This window comes from Salmo salar, chromosome ssa03 (genome assembly GCF_905237065.1).
Source record: "Salmo salar chromosome ssa03, Ssal_v3.1, whole genome shotgun sequence".
Taxonomy (NCBI): domain Eukaryota; kingdom Metazoa; phylum Chordata; class Actinopteri; order Salmoniformes; family Salmonidae; genus Salmo; species Salmo salar.
In genome coordinates, this window is record NC_059444.1 from 50684232 (window position 1) to 50709668 (window position 25437).

Sequence of the window (25437 nt, forward strand, 5' to 3'; positions counted from 1 at the left end):
TGTATGATACTGGAATCAATGTATGCTTTCTGGACATGATGGGTAGCCTAATTTAGTTTAAAACTCGACTACTATGTCAGTAGACCTATGAGAAAACGCAATCAAACATCCCAAAATGACATGAATTGTTGCTTTTATGCTGGGTGACGTTGGCGACACACTGTTACATACTGTCCCGAGGTATATCCCAGGACTTCCCTAGAAAATTGTTGCGACATGATTGAACACCACAAACAATGTTAAACAAAGGTTTATTTGTTTATGATTATTGTTCCAAAGATTGGAAAAACAGAATCCGCGAGGGCAATGCACTCGAAACGCCCCGGAACCCGGACACTGGACATTCTTTCCTGCATGCCCTCCCTTCCCAAGTAGCCTAACGCTTTGGCCTCCTCCCATTCCCCTGCTCTATATCATAGGCCCTACCATTTCTACACCGCGCCTCGAACATACTGTACATCTTCCTTGCAGGTGGGATCAGCTATAGGTCTATCTATTCACAGCACCATCGAGCTATGTACACTTCTCGAGATAGATCCTTGTGACTGGTTGTGGGCAGAGCGCAGCGCAGCCCGAGGCAGCTACTCCAAATAGTTTTACATCGCTCTGTCTGCAGTGCACATCCAGCAGTGAACCTCAAACTTCAAAATTGGGTTTTAGCTGTTTATGTATCGACTTCGGACCTATTAGAGAATTATTTTAGCCGCTTGCCGAAGAAGAGCAGAGAGGGGATAGAGTGTGTAATGAAGGATACGGATAAAGAGCATGAAGGAGGCAGAGGGAGAACGGAAACAAGAAAATCCGAGAAAGATCAGGTTTGGCTCATCTATTATAAACACGTGTGAGTTACTCAGCTATCACTCAATTCCGCATGTTAAAAGCCTGTCTTTTTGGGTAGTGCATGCCAAAATCGTGCGCGTAAATGGTACAGTAGGCTATTCACCAAGTGAATCTGTGTTAAATCTTTAACTGAAAGCAGCGCTATAGTGTTACTTTTATAATATAATAAAAACGTTTATCCCGAAAGATTACATTTCTTATCTTTTAAATGCATTATACATGTACATCAGTCTGGTTTTACACCAGGTCATGACACTATATCTGCTGCATCCTTAGTTATTAATGATGTGGTTCAATGTATGGATAAAATGCAACATTGTGCTGCCCTCGTCATTGACCTGTCAAAGGTTTTCGATAATGTTGATCTCTCACTACGAATTCAAAGGCTTTCCTAAACATCATCTTAATGAACGCAGCTGCCACTTCATTAAAGCTGTTAGATGCAGTTTATCATAGCGCACTGCCCTTTATTACTGGCAACAATTTTAGTACTCATCACTGCATTCATTTTAGTAGAAGCTCTTATCCAGAGCAATTAGGGTTACGTGTCTTGCTCAAGGACACAGACAGATTTATCACCTACGGGATTCAAACCGCCCAACACGCTTAACCGCTAGGCTACTTACCGCTCATCCCGGAGACCAGCATTCTCTAACAGAAAGTTGTTTGGCCCTCTTTGATGTCGCATAAAAAAAGTCCCACTGCACCTAACATCAAACTTTAGACACGAGTTACCACTTAGGGATGGATAACTCTTGAAATTCCTTTGGAAATTCCTTAGGTAAATACGGTTTTAGTTTTCTTGCAACTTATTTGTGGAACAATCTTCAAAATGTTCTTACATTTGATGACCTGGTGCCTCTGGGGAAACTGATAGAAAGCTGATTGAGGACCTTATTACTGATAAATGTGTTTGTTTTATTACGCGCTTTTCTTTCTGCTTGCATTTTGTGTTTATATTTTGATTTGTGTATTTTCTGTAATTCATGTAATTCAGGGCTAATTTGTGAAAGAGACCTTGGTCCCAGTATGACTCCCTGATAAAATAAAGGTTAACTCAAATAAAAACAAAACCATTTAGGGTTAAAATTGCAGTACCTTACTGTGGCAGCTTGACCCAAGTGGGTTTACGCAGCTATATGGAACAACAGGTGTAGACCTTACAGTGAAATGCTTACTTACAAGCCCTTAACCAACAATGCAGTTTTAAGAAAAATAAGTGTTAAGAAAGTATTTACTAAAATAAACTGAAGTGAAAAAAAAAAAAAAATTAAAGAGCAACAATAAAATAACAGTAGCGAGGCTATGTACAGTGGGTACCAGTACAGAGTCAATGTGTAGGGGCACAGGTTAGTTGAGGTAATTGAGGTAATATGTACAAGGGGGTAGAGGTAAAGTGACTATGCATAGATAATAAACAGAGAGTAGCAGCAGCGGTGGTGGGGGGGACAATAAAAATAGTCTGGGTAGCCATTTGATTAGCTGTTCAGGAGTCTTATGGCTTGGTGGTAGAAGCTGTTAAGAAGCCTTTTGGACCTAGACTTGGGGCTCTGGTACCGCTTGCCGTGCGGTAGCAGAGAGAACAGTCTATGACTAGGGTGGCTGGAGTCTTTGGCAATTTTTAGGGCCTTCCTCTGATACCGCCTGGTATAGAGATCCTGGATGGCAGGAAGCTTGGCCCCATTGACATACTTGGCCGTATGCACTACCCTCTGTAGTGCCTTGCGGTTGGAGGCCGAGCAGTTGCCATTCCGGGCGGTGATGCAACCAGTCAGGATGCTCTTGATGGTGCAGCTGTAGAACTTTTTGAGGATCTGAGGACCCATGACAAATATCTTCAGTCTCTTGAGGGGGAGTTTGGACCATGATTGTGTGTTTGGACCATGATAGTTAATTGGTGATGTGGACACCAAGGAGCTTGAAGCTCTCAACCTGCTCCACTACAGCCCCGTCGATTAGAATGGGGGTGTGCTCGGTCTTCCTTTTTCTGTAGTCCACAATCATCTCCTTTGTCTTGATCACTTTGAGGGAGAAGTTGTTATCTTGGCACCACACTGCCAGGTCTCTGACCACCTCCCTATAGGCTGTATCATCGTTGTCGGTGATCAGGCCTTACTGTTGTGTCGTCTGCAAATTAATGATGGTGTTGGAGTCGTGCTTGGCCTTGAAAGCACAACTCTCTCTCTCGGAGGAGGACCTGAGCCCTATTACCATGCCTCAGGACTACCTGGCCTGATGACTCCTTGCTGTCCCCTCCCCAGTCCACCTGGTTGGCCTGCTGCTCCAGTTTCAACTGTTCTGCCTGTGGCTATGGAACCCTGACCTGTTCACCGGACGTTCTACCTTGTCCCAAACCTGCTGTTTTCAACTCTCTGGAGACAGCAGGACTGGTAGAGATACTCTGAATGGCTATGAAAAGCCAACTGACATTTACTTCTGAGGTGCTGACCTGTTGCACCCTCTACAACTACTGTGATTATTATTATTATTTGACCCTGCTAGTCATCTATGAACATTTGAACCTCTTGGCCATGTTCTGTTATAATCTCCACCCGACACAGCCAGAAGAGGACTGGCCACCCCTCATAGCCTGGTTCTTCTCTAGGTTTCTTCCTAGGTTCCGGCCTTTCTAGGGAGCTTTTCCTAGCCACCGTGATTCTACACCTGCATTGCTTGCTGTTTAGGGTTTTAGGCTGGGTTTCTGTACAGAACCTTGTGACATCATCTGATGTAAGAAGGGCTTTATTAAATACATTTGATTGATTGATTAGCAAGTACAGGAAGGGACTGAGCACGCACCCCTGAGGGCCCGTGTTGAGGATCAGTGTGGCAGGTGTGTTGTTACCTACCGTCACCACCTGGGGGGCGGCCGTCAGGAAGTCCAGAATCCAGTTGCAGAGGAAGGTGTTTAGTTCCAGGGTCCTTAGCTTAATGATGAGCTTTGAGGGCACTATGGTGTTGAACGCTGAGCTGTAGTCATTGAATATCATTCTCACGTAGGTGTTCCTTTTGTCCAGCTGGGAAAGGGCAGTGTGGAGTGCAATAGAGATTGCATCATCGTTGGATCTGTTGGGGTGGTATGCAAATTGGAGTGGGTCTAGGGTTTGTGGGATAATGGTGTTGATGTGAGCCATGACCAGCGTTTCAAAGCATTTCATGGCTACATTTAGTCATTTAGGCAGGTTACCTTGGTGTTTTTGGGCACAGGGACTATGCTGGTCTGCTTGAAACATGTTGGTATTACAGATTCGGTCAGGGAGAGGTTGAAAATGTCAGTGAAGACACTTGCCAGTTGGTCAGCGCATGCTCGGAGTACACGTTCTGGTAATCCCTCTGCCCCTGCGGTGTTGTGAATGTTGTCCTGTTTAAAGGTCCTACTCACGTCGGCTACGGAGAGCGTGATCACACAGTCGTCCGGAACAGCTGATGCTCTCATGCATGCTTCAGTGTTGCTTGCCTCGAAGCGAGCATAAAAGTAATTTAGCTCGTCTGGTAGGCTCATGTCACTGGGCAGCTCGCTCGCGGCTGTGCTTCCCTTTGCAGTTCGTAATAGTTTGCAAATCCTGCCACATCCGACGAGTGTCGGAGCCTGTGTGGTATGATTCAATCTTAATCCTGTCGTGACGCTTTACCTGTTTGATGGTTTGTTGCAGGGCATAGCAGGATTTCTTATAAGTGTCTGGGTTAGTGACCCGCTCCATGAAAGCGGCAGCTCTACCCTTTAGCTCAGTGACCATGTTGCCTGTAATCCATGGCTTCTGGTTGGGGTATGTACAGTTGAAGTCGGAAGTTTACATGCACATAGGTTGGAGTCATTAAAACTCGTTTTTCAACCACACCACAAATTTCTTGTTAACAAACTATAGTTTTGGCAAGTCGGTTAGGACATCTACTTTGTGCATGACACAAGTCATTTTTCCAACAATTGTTTACAGACAGATTATTTCACTTATAATTCACTGTATCACAATTCCAGTGGGTCAGAAGTTTACATACACTAAGTTGACTGTGCCTTTCAACAGCTTGGAAAATTCCAGAAAATGATGTCAAGGCTTTAGAAGCTTCTAATAGGCTAATTGCGATCATTTGAGTCAATTGGAGGTGTACCTGTCGATGTATTTCAAGGTCTACCTTCAAACTCAGTGCCTCTTTGCTTGACATCATGGGAAAATCAAAATAAATCAGCCATGACCTCAGAATAAAAATTGCAGACCTCCACAAGTCTGGTTCATCCTTGGGAGCAATTGGAAGAATCCCGTGAACATATTCCAGTTTGTGCTTGCAAAACAGTCCTATAGCTTAGCATCTGCGTTGTCTGACCACTTCCATATTGAGCGAGTCAGTGGTACTTCCTGCTTTAGTTTTCGCTTGTATGCAAGAATCAGGAGGATAGAGATACGGTCAGCCAAATGAAGGGTGAGGGAGAGCTTTGTACGCTTCTCTGTGTGTGGAGTAAAGGCGATCTAGAGTTTTTTTCCCTCTGGTTGCACTTATAACATGCTGGTAGAAATTTGGTAAAACTGATTTCAGTTTGCCTGCATTACAATCCCCGGCAACAAGGTGCGCCGCTTCTGGATGAACATTTTCTTGTTTGCTTTTGGCCTTATACAGCTCGTTGAGTGCGCTCTTAGTGCCAGCATCAGTTTGTGGTGGTAAATACACAGCTACGAATAACTCTCTTAGTAAATAGAGTGGTCTACAGCTTATCATGAGATACTGTACCTCAGGCGAGCAAAACCTTGAGACTTCCCTAATATTACATTTCGTGCACCGGCTGTTATTTACAAATAGATACAGATCACCACCCTTTGTCTTACAGGCAGCTGTTCTATCTTGCCGATGCACCGAAAACCCAGCCAGCTGTGTTTTATCCATGTCGTCGTTCAGCCACGACTCGGTGAAACATAAGAGATTACATTTTTTTTATATCCTGCTGATAGGATAGTCTTGATCAGAGCTCATCCATTTTATTATCCAATGATTGCACGTTGGCTAATAGGTCTGATGGTAGAGGCGGATTACCCACTCATCTTCGGATCCTTACAAGGCACCCCGACCTACGTCCCCGATATCTCTGTCTGTTCTTCATGCAAATTATGGGGATTTGGGCCTTGGTAGAATTAGGATAACATTCCCTCAATGTCAAACAAAACTTACCTAGAACATAGTAACCATGTTCTCAGAATATCCAATGTTAATGTTCTAGACATATTTCATGGGACATTGCAAGAACATTTATGTCCAGTTGTCTGTTGCAAACTTGTTGTAACTTAGCCTACTTGTTTGTTTTATTTATTTGGTGAATTATCAATCGTTGTGACAGTTACTTACAGACCATCTGTGTAGTCTTCTGCTAGGTAAATGCCTACAGGCCTATCCCTAGGTACAGGCCTACTGTTATGTTCTCTAACCAGATTTTGTATGACTTTATTGTATTTTTGTGTTGATGTTGAACTATTTTCTGAGTGGCAATGGCGGGAGAATGACCGTCAGTGTTGTTATAAAAACAGACCGCTCCTATGACATGCGCTTCTGAAGCCGCCAGAACAGGCTAGTCCATCTTTCTCAGGCATGAACTGACAGGACAAGAGGGGTAGGACACACAACTCATTTAAGCTGCACAGCAGCTGGAACTGTCCGACATACAAAGTGGTAAAAATACATGACTTGTAGGCCCCTCTGCCCTCTTGACATATGAGAGTATGGAAGCCTCTAACAAACTAAACTTAAGAATTAAAAAAATACCATAGTCTGTCAAAAAAGATAAGGCATGATAGCCCACATGCTGGTACAGTGGTAGGAACTTAATTTGATCACTCTGTTGCCAGATAACTTTCATGCAATGCAGGAAATATACAATTTGTAGTGTATTCAAGGTTTAAAAAGTTTAGAAAGGCTTAAAAAGGTTTAAAAGGTTTGTAAATACCACTTTGAAATGTCAGACTTGGTTTTCCCTTAGAATTGTTTTTATCAACCCCTACAAAAATGTCCATTAATTATAAATCCACATAATATTTCACATTTCCTGTTGTCTCAGGATTATTTTCCTGCTGTCGGAAACTGGCTCAAATTAAGATCATATATCTGTATGCAATATGCACAACTGCCATTGATCCGAGAAAAATAAACAAAGGAGAGATAATTGAAGGCTGGAGAAGAGTTCGTTCAAGAGAGCAAATAGAAAGACAGTGAAAGAGAAGGTATTACACTTGTCTTGTGACACCTTTTAGCTTGTCCTCTCATTTGCCTTTCCTGTCTCTATCTCTAATGTACTCTGTTGAATAGTGGTGCTTGAGTGGACTGGCTCAATATTTGCATAGAGAGAGAGAGTGCTTGTGTGGACCTCGCTTTGTGCACGGGGGCATTGTCATGCTGAAACAGGAAAGGGCCTTCCTTAAACTGTTGCCACAAAGTTGGCAGCACAGAATCGTCTAGAATGTAATTGTATGCTGTAGCGTTAAGATTTCCCTTCATGGAAATAAGGGGCCTAGCCCGAACCATGAAAACCAGCCCCAGACCATTATTCCTTCTCCACCAAACTTTACAGTTGGCGCTATGCATTGGGGCAGGTAGCTTTCTCCTGGCATCCACCAAATCCAGATTCGTGCCGTCGGACTGCCAGATGGCGAAGCGTCATTTATCACTCCAGAGAACGTGTTTCCACTGCTCCAGAGTTCAACGCTGGTCTGAACAAATCGGAAACCACCCTTCAAGATTGTTTTGATCACGCGGACTGGGACATGTTCCGGGTAACCTCAGAGAATAATATCGACGTATACGCTGATTCGGTGAGTGAGTTTATAAGGAAGTGCATAGGAGATGTTGTATCCACTGTGACCATTAAAACCTACCTTAACCAAAAACTGTGGATGGATGGCAGCACACGCGCAAAACTGAAAGCGCGAACCACCGCATTTAACCATGGAAAGGTGACTGGGATTATGGCCGAATACAAACAGTGTAGTTATTCCCTCCGCAAGGCAATCAAACAAGCGAAATGTCAGTATAGAGACAAAGTGGAGTTGCAATTCAACGGCTCAGACACAAGACGTATGTGGCAGGGTCTACAGACAATCACGGACTACAAAAAGAAAACCAGCCATGTCACGGAGACCGACGTCTTGCTTCCAGACAAACTAAACACCTTCTTTGCCCACTTTGAGGATAATACAATGACACCGACATGGCCCGCTACCAAGGACTTTGGGCTCTCCTTCTCTGTGGCCAACGTGAGTAAGACGTTTAAATATGTTAACCCTCGCAAGGCTGCCTACTCAGACGACATCCCTAGCTGCATCCTCAAAGTATGCGCAGACCAGCTGGCTGGTGTGTTTACGGACATATTCAATCTCGTCCTATCCCAGTCTGCTGTCCCCACATGCTTCAAGGCCACCATTGTTCCTGTACCCAAGAAGGCAAAGGTAACTGAACTAAATGACAGCGCAACAGCGCCTCTTCAACTTCAGGAAGCTGAAGAAATTTGGCTTAAGGTCACAGTTAAGGTCATAAGACAGTGCTACAGGGAGACAGGATGGACAGCTGATCATCCTCGTAGTGGCAGACCATGTGTAACAACACCTGCACAGGATCGGTACATCTGAACGTCACACCTGCGGGACAGGTACAGGATGGCAACAACAACTGCCGAGTTACAACAGGAACGCACAATCCCTCCATCAGTGCTCAGACAGTCTGCAATAGGCTGAGAGAGGCTGGACTGAGGGCTTGTAGGCCTGTTGTAAGGCAGGTCCTCACCAGACAACAACGTCGCCTATGGGCACAAACCCACCATTGCTGGACCAGACAGGACTGGCCAAAAGTGCTCTTCACTGACGAGTCACGGTTTTGTCTCACCAGGGGTGATGGTCAGATTTGCGTTTATCGTAGAAGGAATGAGCGTTACACCGAGGCCTGTACTCTGGAGATACTGACTGTTACTTTTGATTTTGACCCCCCCTTTGTTTAGGGACACATTATTATATTTCTGTTAGTCACATGTCTGTGGAACTTTATGTCTCAGTTGTTGAATCTTGTTATGTTCATACAAATATTTACACATGTTAAGTTTTCTGAAAATAAACGCAGTTGATAGTGAGATGACGTTTCTTTTTTTGCTGAGTTTAGGTAGAGTTATTAAAGTGACTATGCATAGATATTAATAACAGAGAGTAGCAGCAGCGTAAAATGGGGGGGGGGCGACAGTGCAAATAGGCTGGGTAGCCATTTGATTAGCTGTTCAGCTTGGGGGTAGAAGCTGTTTAGAAGCCTCTTGGACCTAGACTTGGCGCTCCGGTACCGCTTGCCGTGCGGTAGCAGAGAGAACAGTCTATGACTACGGTGGCTGAAGTCTTTGACAATTTTTAGGGCCTTCCTCTGACACCACACAGTATAGAGGTCCTGGATGGCAGGAAGCTTGGCCCCAGTGATGTACTGGGCCGTACGCACTACCCTCTGTAGTGCCTTGTCTGGTGAGTATGCAGGCCATGGAAGAACTGTGACATTTTCAGCTTCCAGGAATTGTGTACAGATTCTTGCGACATGGGGCCATGCATTATCATGCTGAAACTTTTTATTTAACCAGGAGACTGTAGACCTGCAGATGGGGTAGCTAACTTAGGGCCTAGTTGTGTCAATTTCCATCTCTTCATCAGATTAGCCACACCCAATAGGCGGGCACCAGCAAGGTAATTAGAGAACACAGGGTTTTATTTAAAAAACAATGTAACCTTTATTTTACTAGGCAAGTCAGTTAAGAACAAATTCTTATTTACAATGACGGCCTACCCCGGCCTAACCTTAACCCGGACGACGCTGGGCCAATTGCGCACCGCCCTATGGAACTCCGAAGAGCTCATTTCTCCAGCATGCTAGTGGCCATCGAAGGTGAGAATTTGCCCACTGAAGTTGGTTGCGACACCGAACTACAGTCAGATTCAGACCCTGGTGAGGACGACAAGCACGCAGATGAGCTTCCCTGAGATGGTTTATCACAGTTTGTGCAGAAATTCTTTGGTTGTGTAAACCCACAGTTTCATCAGCTGTCTGGGTAGCTGCCCTCAGAATATCCTACAGGTGAAGAAGCCGGATTGTGGAGGTTCTGGACTGGCATGATTACAAGTGGTCTGCGGATGTGAGGCCGGTTGGACGTACCACCAAATTTTCTAAAACAACGTTGGAGGCGGCTTATGGTAGAGAAATTAACATTTAATTATATTTCAACAGCTCCGGTGGCTATTCCTGCAGTCAGCATGCCTATTGCACGCTCCCTCAAAACTTCAGAAATCTGTGGCATTGTGTTGTGTGACAAAACTCCACATTTTAGGGTGGCCTTTTATTACATTTACATTTAAGTAATTTAGCAGACGCTCTTATCCAGAGTGACTTACAAATTGGTGGATTCACCTTGTGATATCCAGTGGAACAACCACTTTACAATAGTGCATCTAAATCTTTTAAGGGGGGGGGGGTTAGAAGGATTACTTTATCCTATCCTAGGTATTCCTTAAAGAGGTGGGGTTTCAGGTGTCTCCGGAAGGTGGTGATTGACTCCGCTGTCCTGGCGTCGTGAGGGAGCTTGTTCCACCACTGGGGTGCCAGAGCAGCGAACAGTTTTGACTGGGCTGAGCGGAAACTGTGCTTCCTCAGAGGTAGGGAGGCGAGCAGGCCAGAGGTGGATGAACGCAGTGCCCTTGTTTGGGTGTAGGGCCTGATCAGAGCCTGAAGGTACGGAGGTGCCGTTCCCCTCACAGCTCCGTAGGCAAGCACCATGGTCTTGTAGCGGATGCGAGCTTCAACAGGAAGCCAGTGGACAGAGCGGAGGAGTGGAGTGACGTGAGAGAACTTGGGAAGGTTGAACACCAGACGGGCTGCGGCGTTCTGGATGAGTTGTAGGGGTTTAATGGCACAGGCAGGGAGCCCAGCCAACAGCGAGTTGCAGTAATCCAGACGGGAGATGACAAATGCCTGGATTAGGACCTGCGCCGCTTCCTGTGTGAGGCAGGGTCGTACTCTGCGAATGTTGTAGAGCATGAACCTACAGGATCGGGTCACCGCCTTGATGTTAGTAGAGAACGACAGGGTGTTGTCCAGGGTCACGCCAAGGTTCTTAGCACTCTGGGAGGAGGACACAATGGAGTTGTCAACCGTGATGGCGAGATCATGGAACGGGCAGTCCTTCCCCGCGAGGAAGAGCAGCTCCGTCTTGCCGAGGTTCAGCTTGAGGTGGTGATCCGTCATCCACACTGATATGTCTGCCAGACATGCAGAGATGCGATTCGCCACCTGGTTATCAGAAGGGGGAAAGGAGAAGATTAATTGTGTGTCGTCTGCATAGCAATGATAGGAGAGACCATGTGAGGATATGACAGAGCCAAGTGACTTGGTGTATAGCGAGAATAGGAGAGGGCCTAGAACAGAGCCCTGGGGGACACCAGTGGTGAGAGCACGTGGTGCGGAGACAGATTCTCGCCACGCCACCTGGTAGGAGCGACCTGTCAGGTAGGACGCAATCCAAGCGTGGGCCGCGCCGGAGATGCCCAACTCGGAGAGGGTGGAGAGGAGGATCTGATGGTTCACCGTATCAAAGGCAGCAGATAGGTCTAGGAGGATGAGAGCAGAGGAGAGAGAGTTAGCTTTAGCAGTGCGGAGAGCCTCCGTGACACAGAGAAGAGCAGTCTCAGTTGAATGACCAGTCTTGAAACCTGACTGATTTGGATCAAGAAGGTCATTCTGAGAAAGATAGCAGGAGAGCTGGCCAAGGACGGCACGTTCAAGAGTTTTGGAGAGAAAATAAAGAAGGGATACTGGTCTGTAGTTGTTGACTTCGGAGGGATCGAGTGTAGGTTTTTTCAGAAGGGGTGCAACTCTCGCTCTCTTGAAGACGGAAGGGACGTAGCCAGCGGTCAAGGATGAGTTGATGAGCGAGGTGAGGTAAGGGAGAAGGTCTCCGGAAATGGTCTGGAGAAGAGAGGAGGGGATAGGGTCAAGCGGGCAGGTTGTTGGGCGGCCGGCCGTCACAAGACGCGAGATTTCATCTGGAGAGAGAGGGGAGAAAGAGGTCAAAGCACAGGGTAGGGCAGTGTGAGCAGGACCAGCGGTGTCGTTTGACTTAGCAAACGAGGATCGGATGTCGTCGACCTTCTTTTCAAGATTGTTGACGAAGTCATCCGCAAAGAGGGAGGAGGGGGGGGGGAGGGGGAGGAGGATTCAGGAGGGAGGAGAAGGTGGCAAAGAGCTTCCTAGGGTTAGAGGCAGATGCTTGGAATTTAGAGTGGTAGAAAGTGGCTTTAGCAGTAGAGACAGAAGAGGAAAATGTAGAGAGGAGGGAGTGAAAGGATGCCAGGTCCGCAGGGAGGCGAGTTTTCCTAATTTCCGCTCGGCTGCCCGGAGCCCTGTTCTGTGAGCTCGCAATGAGTCGTCGAGCCACGGAGCAGGAGGGGAGGACCGAGCCGGCCTGGAGGATAGGGGACATAGAGAATCAAAGGATGCAGAAAGGGAGGAGAGGAGGGTTGAGGAGGCAGAATCAGGGGATAGTTTGGAGAAGGTTTGAGCAGAGGGAAGAGATGATAGGATGGAAGAGGAGAGAGTAGCGGAAGAGAGAGAGCGAAGGTTGTGACGGCGCAATACCATCCGAGTAGGGGCAGAGTGAGAAGTGTTGGATGAGAGCGAGAGGGAAAAGGATACAAGGTAGTGGTCGGAGACTTGGAGGGGAGTTGCAATGAGATTAGTGGACGAACAGCATCTAGTATAGATGAGGTCAAGCGTATTGCCTGCCTTGTGAGTAGGGGGGGAAGGTGAGAGGGTGAGGTCAAAAGAGGAGAGGAGTGGAAAGAAGGAGGCAGAGAGGAATGAGTCAAAGGTAGACGTGGGGAGGTTAAAGTCACCCAGAACTGTGAGAGGTGAGCCATCCTCAGGAAAGGAACTTATCAAGACGTCAAGCTCATTGATGAACTCTCCAAGGGAACCTGGAGGGCGATAAATGATAAGGATGTTAAGCTTGAAAGGGCTGGTAACTGTGACAGCATGGAATTCAAATGAGGAGATAGACAGATGGGTCAGGGGAGAAAGGGAGAATGTCCACTTGGGAGAGATGAGGATTCCAGTGCCACCACCCCGCTGGCCAGATGCTCTCGGGGTATGCGAGAACACGTGGGCAGACGAGGAGAGAGCAGTAGGAGTAGCAGTGTTTTCTGTGGTAATCCATGTTTCCGTCAGTGCCAAGAAGTCGAGGTGCTGGAGGGTAGCATAGGCTGAGATGAACTCTGCCTTGTTGGCCGCAGACCGGCAGTTCCAGAGGCTGCCGGAGACCTGGAACTCCACGTGGGTCGTGCGCGCCGGGACCACCAGGTTAGAGTGGCAGCGGCCACGCGGTGTGAAGCGTTTGTGTGGCCTGTGCAGAGGGGAGAGAACAGGGATAGACAGACACATAGTTGACAGGCTACAGAAGAGGCTACGCTAATGCAAAGGAGATTGGAATGACAAGTGGACTACACTTCTCGAATGTTCAGAAAGTTAAGCTTACGTTGCAAAAATTTTATTGACTAAAATGACGAAGATGATACAGTACTGCTGGCTGGTGAAGTAGGCTAGCTAGCAGTGGCTGCGTTGTAGACTTTGTTTGAACGTGTAGCTGGCTAGGTAACCTCGATAGTTTCAGTACTACACCTTATTATGATACAAAAGCAACTATGTAGCTAGCTAACATAGCACTAATCAAGACGTTCCTTTGTAATGTATTTAGTTTCTACAATGCTGCTCGTCGGTAATAGTTTTATTGTCCCCAGCACAAGGTGCACCTGTGTAATTATGATAATGTTTAATCAGCTTCTTGATATGCCACACCTGTCAGGTGGATAGATGATCTTGGCAAAGGAGAAATGCTCAGTTACATGAATGTCAACAAAATGTGAGAGAAATAAGCTTTTTGTGGATGTGAAAAATGCCTGGGATCATTTATTTCAGCTCATGAAACACTTTACATGTTGTCTTTTATATTTTTGTTCAGTGTAGTTTTAAACTTATTTTGAGCAATTAAAAAAAATAGAATATGCCTAGGCCTACTCAAGGAGAGAAGCATCGATTGGTCCTCTTGCTTGCTGAAAGGCTATGAAATAGACTACAACTGTGGCAATGAACTAGCGGGGAAGTTTGAATGGCGAGAGCAACGTGTAGTTCTGGTGTGATGTGATCACATTGGCTAAGTTGATACATTGCTGCACTGATGCATTGTAAACGTAAAAAACTGGCAGTGAAAAATGCATTAACTCATTGACACAACGAACCCACAGACCTGTCAGTGGCTGTGCGCGAATAACAATTTATATTGGTCAACAGCCTATTTTCGGATGTCAAAAGACGGCCAAATCAAACCTGTTCGAATAAATAGTTGACGGATTGCGGCAGGGTGATATTTTGCCATTGGTGTTAGCTGTGTCATAAACAAGATGTCCTCTTCATTTGTTTCGTCCGCGTTATTCCGATTAAAATAATGGAGGTCCCTCTTGTCTTGACCAATTTTGGTAAAATCCTCCTTTAGTTTTACTGCCCCCCCCCCTCTTGTTTAGAATAACCTGCAAAATTCCTTGCATCTTTATTCCCCCGTGCCGCTAGGGCAGTTTAGGACTCTGGTGTTAAAGGAGAATTTTCCTATTACTGAAGTAAATCTCTTGTTCAGATGTAAATGACATGTTATAGAAGGGTCCAGACACTTTTTTTGTGATTTAGCTCATGTCATGGAAATTACCACTAATAACTCCAAGTCAAAGTTCAATTAGCAGATCTATATCATCAAGGCCGGAGATGTTACAACAAACTTAACTGTCAAAGTACAAGTCTGTCAGAACCTCTGAAGGAGTTCTCCCCTTCAGCACTCATTATACTCATGCCCAAACTAGGCGTCTCTGCGCTCAGGGCGCAATACGCTGATCATGACCTTGCACACATAGTTTCTAGGCGTTGGGCCAAAGTAACAAAATCTTCCCTTCTTTCTGTTCTTCTATCAGTCCTCTCCCTGAGAGCAGTCACAGAACATCGTAACACAACAATCAGGAAACAACACGCTACATGTAGTCACGTATTTGCAGAGACACAGAGGACACAAAAAATTCCAATACACTTACTTTTGAGAAACTTACCGCAGCCGCAATTTACTTCCTCATTGCTCGTTGTGCAGTATCAGGGCACGCTAAAGACATGCTCCAAAAACACCCAAATACGTCCTTCTAGAAACAGACATGGTCTCAGTATAGTGATGTAGGTCTTTAGATGTTGTATGGGGGAAACAACGCAACTCGACCAAAATTTATATTTTAAAATCTCTCCCCACTTTCTTCCTCTTTCTACCTCTGTATCTTATGATCTCTGACATCAGTGCTCTGTTACTGAGTGTACAAAACATTTGGAACACCTGCTTTTTCCATGAAAGACTGACCAGGTGAATCCAGGTGAAAGCTATGATCTCTTATTGATGTCACTTGTTAAATCCACTTCAGTCAGTGTAGATGAAGGGGAGGAGACAGGTTAAAGAAGGATTCTTAAATATTGAGACAATTGAGACATTTATTGTGTATGTGTGCCATTCAGAAGGTGAGTGGGCAAGACAGAAGATTTAAGCACCTTTGAACGGGGTATGGTAGTAGGTGCTAGGCACACCGGCTTGATTGTGTCAAGAACTGCAGGGTTTTTTCACGCTCAACAGTTCCCGTGTGTATCAAGAATGGTCCACCACCCAAAGGACATCCAGCCAAATTGACACAACTGTGGGAAACATTGGAGTCAACATGGGCCAGCATCCTTGTGGAATGCTTTCAACACCTTCCAGAGTCCATGCCTCGACAAATTAAGGGCAAAAGGGGGTGCAACTCAATATTAGGAAAATGTTCCTAATGTTTTGTGCACTCAGTTAAAATTCTCAGATGACCCCTAAATCCCTAGCAGCCCTCACACAATAATGTGTGTTCAGTCCACACACACACACTTTCATACAATGTGTATGTTGACTTAAGGTATTCCCCAAATTTACTGCAGTTTTTTTAATCACGTTGGTGCTATTTTCACAAGTATGTGGGGAATTTTCTAAACAAAACTCTAAACTGGTAATGCATCCAGTCTTGCATTACAAACCTTTCATTGTGCATTCATTTTGTTTGTCGACATCTTTCACCACACAACCATTGATCCAACATATACAATTGAAGTCAGAAGTTTACATACACCTTAGCCAAATAAATTTAAACAAGGATTTTCACAATTCCTGACATTTAATCCTAGTAAGAATTCCCTGTCTTAAGTCAGTTAGGATCACCACTTTATTTTAAGAATGTGAAATGTCAGAATAATAGTAGAGAGAATTATTTATTTCAGCTTGTATTTCTTTCATCACATTCCCAGTGGGTCAGAAGTTTACGTACACTCAATTAGTATTTGGTAGCATTGCCTTTGAATTGTTTAACTTGGGTCAAATGTTTTGGGTAGCCTTCCACAAGCTTCCCACAATAAGTTGGGTGAATTTTGGCCCATTCCTCCTGACAGAGCTGGTGTAACTGAGTCAGGTTTGTAGGCCTCCTTGCTGGCACACACTTTTTCAGGTCTGCCCACAAATGTTCTATGATTGAGGTCAGGGCTTTGTGATGGCCACTCCAATACCTTGACTTTGTTGTCCTTAAGCCATTTTGCCACAACTTTGGAAGTATGCTTGGGGTCATTGTCCATTTGGAAGACCCATTTGTGACCAAGATTTAACTTCCTGACTGATGTCTTGAGATGTTGCTTCAATATATCCACATAATTTTCCTACCTCATGATGCCATCTATTTTGTGAAGTGCACCAGTCCCTCCTGCAGAAAAGCACCCCCACAACATGATGCTGCCACCCCCGTGCTTCACGGTTGGGAGCGTCCTTTCAGGTTATGTCGATACAGGACTCGTTTTACTGTGGATATAGATACTTTTGTACCCGTTTCCTCCAGCATCTTCACAAGGTCCTTTGCTGTTGTTCTGGGATTGATTTGCACTTTTCGCACCAAAGTACATTCATCTCTAGGAGACAGAACGCATCTCCTTCCTGAGCGGTATGACGGCTGTGTGGTCCCATGGTGTTTATACTTGCGTACTATTGTTTGTACAGATGAACGTGGTACCTTCAGGCGGTTGGAAATTGCTCCCAAGAATGAACCAGACTTGTGGAGGTCTACAATTATTTCTCTGAGGTCTTGGCTGATTTCCTTTGATTTTCCCATGACGTCAAGCAGAGGCACTGAGTTTGAAGGTAGGCCTTGAAATACATCCACAGGTACACCTGTAATTGACTCAAAGGATGTCAATTAGCCTATCAGAAGCTTCTAAAGCCATGACATCATTTTCTGGAATTTTCCAAGCTGTTTGAAGGCGCAGTCAACTTAGTGTATGTAAACTTCTGACCCACTGGAATTGTGATACAGTAAATTCTAAGTTAAATAATCTGTCTGTGTTGGAAAAATGACTTGTGTCATGCACAAAGTAGATGTCCTAACCGACTTGCCAAAACTATAGCTTGTTAACAAGAAATTTGTGGAGTGGTTGAAAAACTAGTTTTAATGACTCCAACCTAAGTGTATGTAAACTTCTGACTTCAACTGTATGTTTACTGTGAAATATAATGACTACATTGGTTTAATCACCAAAACATTACAATGATGATATCTTCGCAATTCAGTTATTTTAACAACCAGTTAATCCAATAGCAAAAAATATAAAATACATGTTTAAAAATTGCCCTTTTAATGTAATCTACAGCATTGTAAATTACAGTACCTTACACTGTTTTCACATTAGCCAATACACTTGCACCAACCATTAACATTTACTAAACATCAAATGTCCATAATTTCTTTCCCATGTGTGATTAAAGGTGTGACCATTGAAGACATCTTTCACAATGTAATCAAATGAAAGAAATGTAAGAAACATAATGTTTAGCAGTTTGCATCAAGCCTGTCCTAAGCATTTGGCCATAGGTTCTCATTGAAATCGCAGTAAATATAACTGTTTATGCACCTGGGGGACAAAATCATCATAGTAGTACATTTGAGTGTATATATAGTGTATATGATTTTTTTTTTACCGACATAGATTTTAATTATGAAGTTCTCAAAATCAATATTAGGCAAACCAGTTTACATGTAAAATCAATAGGTTTACCAAAGGTTTAGGTGATAATCAATTAAAAGCAGTCGGATTAAGTAAGAGTAAAACTTATTTTCACAACAGAGAAAAGACTCTTATCAAAAGTAATGTGAGCATTGCATTGTGAAAGGACATTATTTTATATGAACATTTATTGAAATGTGAAACATGTATTTCTAGGTGAAACTGATTAAATTTGGTGAAAAAGTGACTGTATGAATTTGTGTGTTAATGTGCTTTGAGATTTTAAACAGATTTCTGATGATCTGTTTTGAGTTTTGTTCTAAGAGTTGTGAAAATGTACCCGTATGTTACGTATGTAAATTGCACGAAAGCGATAAAAAAAATTAACAAAGCGAAGCAGAGCCGAGAGCTGCCCAGTGACACGAGCCTACCAGACGAGCTAAATAACTTCTATGCTCGCTTCGAGGCAAGTAACACTGAAACATGCATGAGAGCATCAGTTGTTTCGGATGACTGTGTGATCACGCTCTCCGCAGCCAATGTGAGTAAGACCTTTAAACAGGTCAACATTCAAAAGGCCGCAGGGCCAGACGGATTACCAGGACGTGTACTCCGAGCATGCACTGACCAACTGGCAAGTGTCTTCACTGACATTTTCAACCTCTCCCTGTCTGTGTCTGTAATACCAACATGTTTCAAGCAGACCACCATAGTCCCTGTGCCCAAGAACACTAAGGTAATATGCCTAAATGACTACCGACCTGTAGCACTCACGTCTGTAGCCATGAAATGCTTTGAAAGGCTGGTCATGGCTCACATCAGTGCCAAGTTTAGGTCCAAGAGGCTCCTAAACAGCTTCTACAACCAAGCCATAAGACTCCTGAACAGCTAATCAAATGGCTACCCAGCTCATGTACACAGTGTACATCCAGTTTAGCATAAAATTCAACATCTGTAGCTTGTTAGGTAACAGCGACTAACAGTTACCCAATGTCTTTCCCTCACAGAGTTGGATCCCCAAGATCATCAAGAAGAGAGTGTGCACCACATTCATAGAGGACTGCTTTAGGTACAGCCTCTCTCTGGGTCGCTGTGTGTGTGTGTGTGTGTGTGTGTGTGTGTGTGTGTGTGTGTGTGTGTGTGTGTGTGTGTGTGTGTGTGTGTGTGTGTGTGTGTGTGTGTGTGTGTGTGTGTGTGTGTATGTGTACGTATTCATGTGTGTGTCTTTGTCTCACTCTGCCCCTGTCAGTAATGGGGCGCTGTGCCAGTGCGGGGGTGTGCGTGAAACGCACGGCTCCATCGCTACGGGAGACTATTTCGGGGCAGCCATCGTCAGCCAGTGGGACAGCTCTCAGCACTCCTCAGAGTACTCCACCGACGCCTTCGGAGAGTTGGAGTTCGCAGAGGCTGGCAGGAGACACAGCCATGTGGGTAACACACACTCACCTGTGTGCATACACTCATGCACGTGCCTGCTAAGAAATACACATGCTAAGACATACTGTACCAGTCAAAAGTTTAGACACACCTACTCATTCCAGAGTTTTTCTTTATTTTTACTATTTTCTACATTGTAAAATAATAGAGAAGACATCAAAACTATGAAATAACACATATGGAATCATGCAGTAACCAAAAAAGTGTTAAACAAATCAAAATGTATTTTATATTTGAGATTCTTCAAATTAGCCACCCTTTGCCTTGATGACATCTTTGCACACTCTTGGCATTCTCTCAACCAGGTTCATGATGTAGTCACCTGGAATGCATTTCAATTAACAGGTGTGCCTTGTTAAAAGTTAATTTGTGAAATTTCTTTCCTTCTTATTGTGTTTGAGCCAATCAATTGTGTTGTGACAAGGTAGGGGTGGTATACAGAAGATAGCCCTATTTGGTAAAAGACCAAGTACATATTATGGCAAGAACAGCTCAAATAAAACCCATCAAGCGCTATGATGAAACCGACTCTCATGAGGACCGCTACAGGAAAGGAAGACCCAGAGTTACCTCTGCTGCAGAGGATAAGTTCATTAGAGTTACCAGCCTCAGAAATCGGCAATTAACTGCACCTCAGATTGTACCTCACAGAGTTTAAGTAACAGACACATCTCAACAGGAACTGCTCAGAGGAGACTGCATGAATCAGGCCTTCATGGTCAAATTGCTGCAAAGAAACCGCTACTAAAGGACACCAATAAGAAGAAGAGATTTGCTTGGGCCAAGAAACAAGAGCAATGGACATTAGACCGGTGGAAATCTTTCCTTTGGTCTGATGAGTCCTAATTTAAGATTTTTTGGTTCCAACTGCCATGTCTCTGTGAGACGCAGAGTAGGTGAACGGATGATCTCTGCATGTGTGGTTCCCACAGTGAAGCATAGAGGAGGATGTGTGATGGTCTGGGGGTGCTTTGCTGCTGACACTGTCAATGATTTATTTCGAATTAAAGGCACACTTAACCAGCATAGCTACCACAGCATTCTGCAGCGATATGCCATCCTATCTGGTTTGCACTTAGTGGGACTATCATTTGTTTTTTAACAGAACCATGACCCAAAACACACCTCCAGTCCAAGAAGGAGAGTGATGAAGTGCTGCATCAGATGACCTGGCCTCCATAATCACCCGTTCTCAACCCAATTGAGATGGATTGGGATGAGTCAGACTGCAGAGTGAAGGAAAAGCAGCCAACAAGTGCTCAGCATATGTGGGACCTCCTTCAAGACTGTTAGAAAAGCATTCCTCATGAAGCTGGTTGAGAGAATGCCAAGAGTGTGCAAGCTGTCATAAAGGCAAAGGGTGGCTATTTTGAAGAATCTAAAATCTAAAATATATTTAGATTTGTTAGACACTTTTTTGGTTACTACATGATTCCATATGTGTTATTTCATAGTTTTGATTTCTTCACTTTTATTCTACAAGGTAGAAAATAGTCAAAATAAAGAAAACACTTGAATGAGTAGGTGTGTCCAAACTTTTGACTGGTACTGTACATGGGATTGGTCTCTGTCCCAGGTTGATGACCTGATAGAGGACAGTGTATGTTTGCTCAGTTTGTCCAGCGCTCAATCAATCAGCCCAGGGTATTACTAAAGTATAAATAACACTAGGACACACACTGCTCTGTCAGTGGCGGGAGGGTGGGTGATTAATGAATTAGATTGCTGGCTTACTGCCCGTCATCTCATAACCATTAAGTGACTTAGCTATACTATATGACCAAATTATGTGAACATATTCTCGTCAAACATCTAATTCCAAAATCATGGAGTTGGTCCCCTGTTTGTTGCTATAACAGCCTCCACTCTTCTGGGAAGGCTTTCCACTAGATGTTGGAACATTGCTGCGGGGACTTGCTTCTATTCAGCCGCAAGAGCACTAGTGACGTCGGGCACTGATGTTGGGCGATTAGGCCAGGCTCTCAGTCGGCGTTCCAATTCATCCAAAAGGTCTTCGATGGGGTTGAGGTCAGAGCTCCGTGAAGGCCAGTCAAGTTCTTCCACACCGATCTCGACAAACCATTTCTATATGGACCCCGCTTTGTGCATGGGTGCATTGTCATGCTGAAACAGGAAAGGGCCTTCCCCAAACTGTTGCCACAAAGTTGGAAGCACAGAATCGTCTAGAATGTCATTGTATGATGTTGCGTTAAAATTTCCCTTCACTGGAACTAAGGGGCCTAGCCCGAACCATGAAAAAGCCCCGGACCATTATTCCTCCTCCCCCAAACTTTACAGTTGGCACAATGCATTGGGGCAGGTAGCGTTCTCCTGGCATCCGACAAAACCAGATTCGTCCGTCGGACTTCCAGATGGTGAAGCGTGATTCATCACTCCAGAGAATGCGTTTCCATGGCTCCAGAGTTCAATGGCGGCGAGCTTTACACCACTCCAGCCAACGCTTGGCATTGTGCATGGAGATCATAGGCTTGTGTGCGGCTGCTCGGCCATGGAAACCCATTTCATTAAGCTCCCAACGAACAGTTCTTGTGCTGACGTTGCTCCCAGAGGCAATTTGGAACTCGGTAGTGAGTGTTGCAACCGAGGACAGACTATTTTTATGTGCTTCAGCACTCGGTGGTCCCGTTCTGTGAGCTTGTGTGACCTACCACTTCATGGCTGAGCCGTTGTTGCTCCTTCTAGACGTTTCCACCTCCCAATATCAGCACTTACAGTTGACTAGGGCAGCTCCAGCAGTGCAGAAATTTGATGAACTGACTTGTTGGAAAGGTGGCATCCTATGACGGTCCCTCGTTGAAATTAACTGAGCTCTTCAGTAAGGCCATTCTATTGGCAATTTTTGGAGATTGCATTGCTGTGTGCTCGATATTATACAGTCATGGCCAAACGTTTTGAGAATGACACAAATATTAATTTCCACAAAGTTTGCTGCTTCAGTATCTTTAGATATTTTTGTTAGATGTTACTATGGAATACTGAAGCATAATTACAAGCATTTCATACATGTCAAATGCTTTTATTGACAATTACATGAAGTTGATGCAAAGAGTCAATATTTGCAGTGTTGACCCTTCTTTTTCAAGACCTCTGCAATCCACCCTGGCATAAATTAACCTCTGGGCCACATCCTGACTGATGGCAGCCCATTCTTGCATAATCAATGCTTGGAGTTTGTCAGAATTTGTGTTTTTTTAATGTCCACCCACCTCTTGAGGATTGACCACAAGTTCTCAATGGGATTAAGGTCTGGGGAGTTTCCTGGCCATGGACCCAAATGATCAATGTTTTGTTCCCCAAGCCACTTAGTTATTACTTTTGCCTTATGGCAAGTTGCTCCATCATGCTGGAAAAGGCATTGTTCGTCACCAAACTGTTCCTGGATGGTTGGGAGAAGTTGCTCTCGGAGGATGTGTTGGTACCATTCTTTATTCATGGCTGTGTTCTTAGGCAAAATTGTGAGTGAGCTCACTCCCTTGACTGAGAAGCAACCCCACACATGAATGGTCTCAGGATGCTTTACTGTTGGCATAACACAGGACTGATGGTAGCGCTCACCTTGTCTTCTCCGGACAAGCTTTTTTCCGGATGCCCCAAACAATCGGAAAGGGGATTCATCAGAGAAAATGACTTTATCCCAGTCCTCAGCAGTCCAATCCCTGTACCTTTTGCAGAATATCAGTCTGTCCCTGATGTTTTTCCTGGAGAGAAGTGGTTTCTTTGCTGCCCTTCTTGACACCAGGCCATACTCCAAAGGTCTTCGCCTCACTGTGCGTGCAGATGCACTCACACCTCCCTGCTGCCATTCCTGAGCAAGCTCTGTACTGGTGGTGCCCCGATCCCGTAGCTGAATCAACTTTAGGAGACGGCCCTGGCGCTTGCTGGACTTTCTTGGGAGCCCTGAAGCCTTCTTCACAACAATTGAACCGCTCTCCTTGAAGTTCTTGATGATCCGATAAATGGTTGATTTAGGTGCAATCTTACTGGCAGCAATATCCTTGCCTGTGAAGCCCTTTTTGTGCAAAGCAATGATGACGGCACGTGTTTCCTTGCAGCTAACCATGATTGACAGAGGAAGAACAAAGATTCCAAGCACCACCCTCCTTTTGAAGCTTCCAGTCTGTTATTCGAACTCAATCAGCATGACAGAGTGATCTCCAGCCTTGTCCTCGTCAACACTCACACCTGTGTTAACGAGAGAATTACTGACATGATTTGAGCTGGTCCTTTTGTGGCAGGGCTGAAATGCAGTGGAAATGTTTTTTGGGGATTCAGTTAATTTGCATGGCAAAGAGGGACTTTGCAATTAATTTCAATTAATCTGATCACTCTTCATAACATTCTGGAGTATATGCAAATTGCCATCATACAAACTGAAGCAGCAGACTTCGTGAAAATACATTTTTGTGTCATTCTCAAAACTTTTGGCCACGACTGTACACCTGTCAGCAACGGGTGTGGCTGAAAGAGCCCAATCCACTAATTGGAGGGGGGGGGGCACATACTTTTGTATATATTAGTGTATGTTACCATATAACCCTACTGAGTGATTGAATTTTACGGATATCTCATGATTTACCATTTTAGTGGCATTGTGGTTAGAATGTCCGCCTTACAATTGGAAGATTGGGGCTTCGATCCCTTTTCAAATCATACCAAAGACTCTAATAAATGGGACCTGATGCCCCTGCTCTGCACTCAGCATTAAGTAGATGGATTGGGGGTAAGACTCTGCGACAGATTAGCATCAGGGTGTGTACTTGTACATCAAGCTGCCTCAAGCTAAAGAAACAGGAGGCTCCTGCCCTATGGGCCATTCTGGCTCAGACAAAGCATAAATGTCCAAGGCTTACTTACTTACCTAATTTCATGATGTTATAAAATGCTATAAGTTATGAAACTAATATGTCACTCAAGCATTCATTGACACTAAATGACAACAATGTGAACGTATTTCATTTCAATCTTTTGCTTGTTTACGTCGGGCCTTGTTGCTCCGTCAGTTGCTAGTGAAGTGTCTTTCGTATAGACAATGAGAGCGCTTTTACATAGCAGAGGTGAGGTATGAGGCTGTCATATTTATTCATTTCACAGCAGAACGTCTGTCTGGCATTCTATGGAACAATGGTAGAGGAGTCCGTGTTCTAGCAGTGCTGCCAGCCCTCACATCAGTCAGACGGAATGTTCTCACCTGTACCGATATCTCTTTGCCACTGATGAACTACACCATAGGCACAATAACCAATTAGCAATTACTTTATGTAGCCGCACCAATTCACCACAGCTTCTTGATAATCATCACTTTATTGCGATACTCATTGTCCCCTCCTCCACCTCATCCATTCTTCTCTCTTCCTATTGGTCAGTTCCTGCGCCTGTCGTGCGACACCACCCCTCAGATTGTATACACCCTGATGACAGCCCACTGGGGGGTACCCTCCCCCAACCTGGTGGTTTCTGTGGTGGGGGGTGAGGGGTGTGAGAAAGTCAAGACCTGGGTCAGGGAGGTGCTGAGACAGGGGCTGGTCAGGGCAGCACAGAGCACAGGTGAGACACACATAGACACAGTACCCTGCACCTTAGAGACCGCAGCCCTGTGAACATAGAGTCATTGAACACCGGTCACTTTAATGTTTACATATTGTTTTACCCACTTTCTATGTATATACTGTATTCTAGTCATTACTCATCCTATATACAGTAACCAGTGCTATACACACTTTTTATATTGAAATACTGTCCATACTGTCTATACACACCATTATATACAGTATATACACTGAACAAAAATATAATCGCAACATACAACATTTTCAAATATTTTACTGAGTTACAGTTCATATAAGGAAATCAGTCAACTGAAATAAATTAATTAGGCCCTAATCTACAGATTTCTCATGACTGGGAATACAGATATGCAAATGTTGGTCACAGATACCTTAAAAGAAAGGTAGGGGCGTGGATAAAAAAAACTGTCAGTATCTGATGTGACCACCATTTTCCTCACACAGTGTGACA

The 25437-nt window shown here is 44.5% G+C and overlaps 1 protein-coding gene across 5 annotated transcripts in view; it reads left to right on the forward strand.

The window, feature by feature from the left end:
• The first annotated feature begins 345 nt into the window (after positions 1 to 345).
• trpm4a (transient receptor potential cation channel, subfamily M, member 4a) overlaps positions 346 to 25437 on the forward strand; it is a 72791-nt gene continuing 47699 nt past the window's right edge. For 2 of the 5 annotated variants that reach the window (XR_006769387.1, XM_014192262.2), the window contains exons 1-4: positions 363 to 815; positions 18972 to 19033; positions 19214 to 19391; positions 24786 to 24966. Coding sequence is in view for 3 of the 5 variants with exons in the window: in XM_014192262.2 (XP_014047737.2) it covers positions 744 to 815; positions 18972 to 19033; positions 19214 to 19391; positions 24786 to 24966 (493 nt within the window). In the remaining 2 variants the exon portion in view is untranslated. Of the gene's footprint in view, positions 842 to 18971; positions 19034 to 19213; positions 19392 to 24785; positions 24967 to 25437 lie in introns of all 5 variants that reach the window. The other 3 variants (XM_045716112.1, XM_045716111.1, XM_045716113.1) reach the window with 3 other exon arrangements.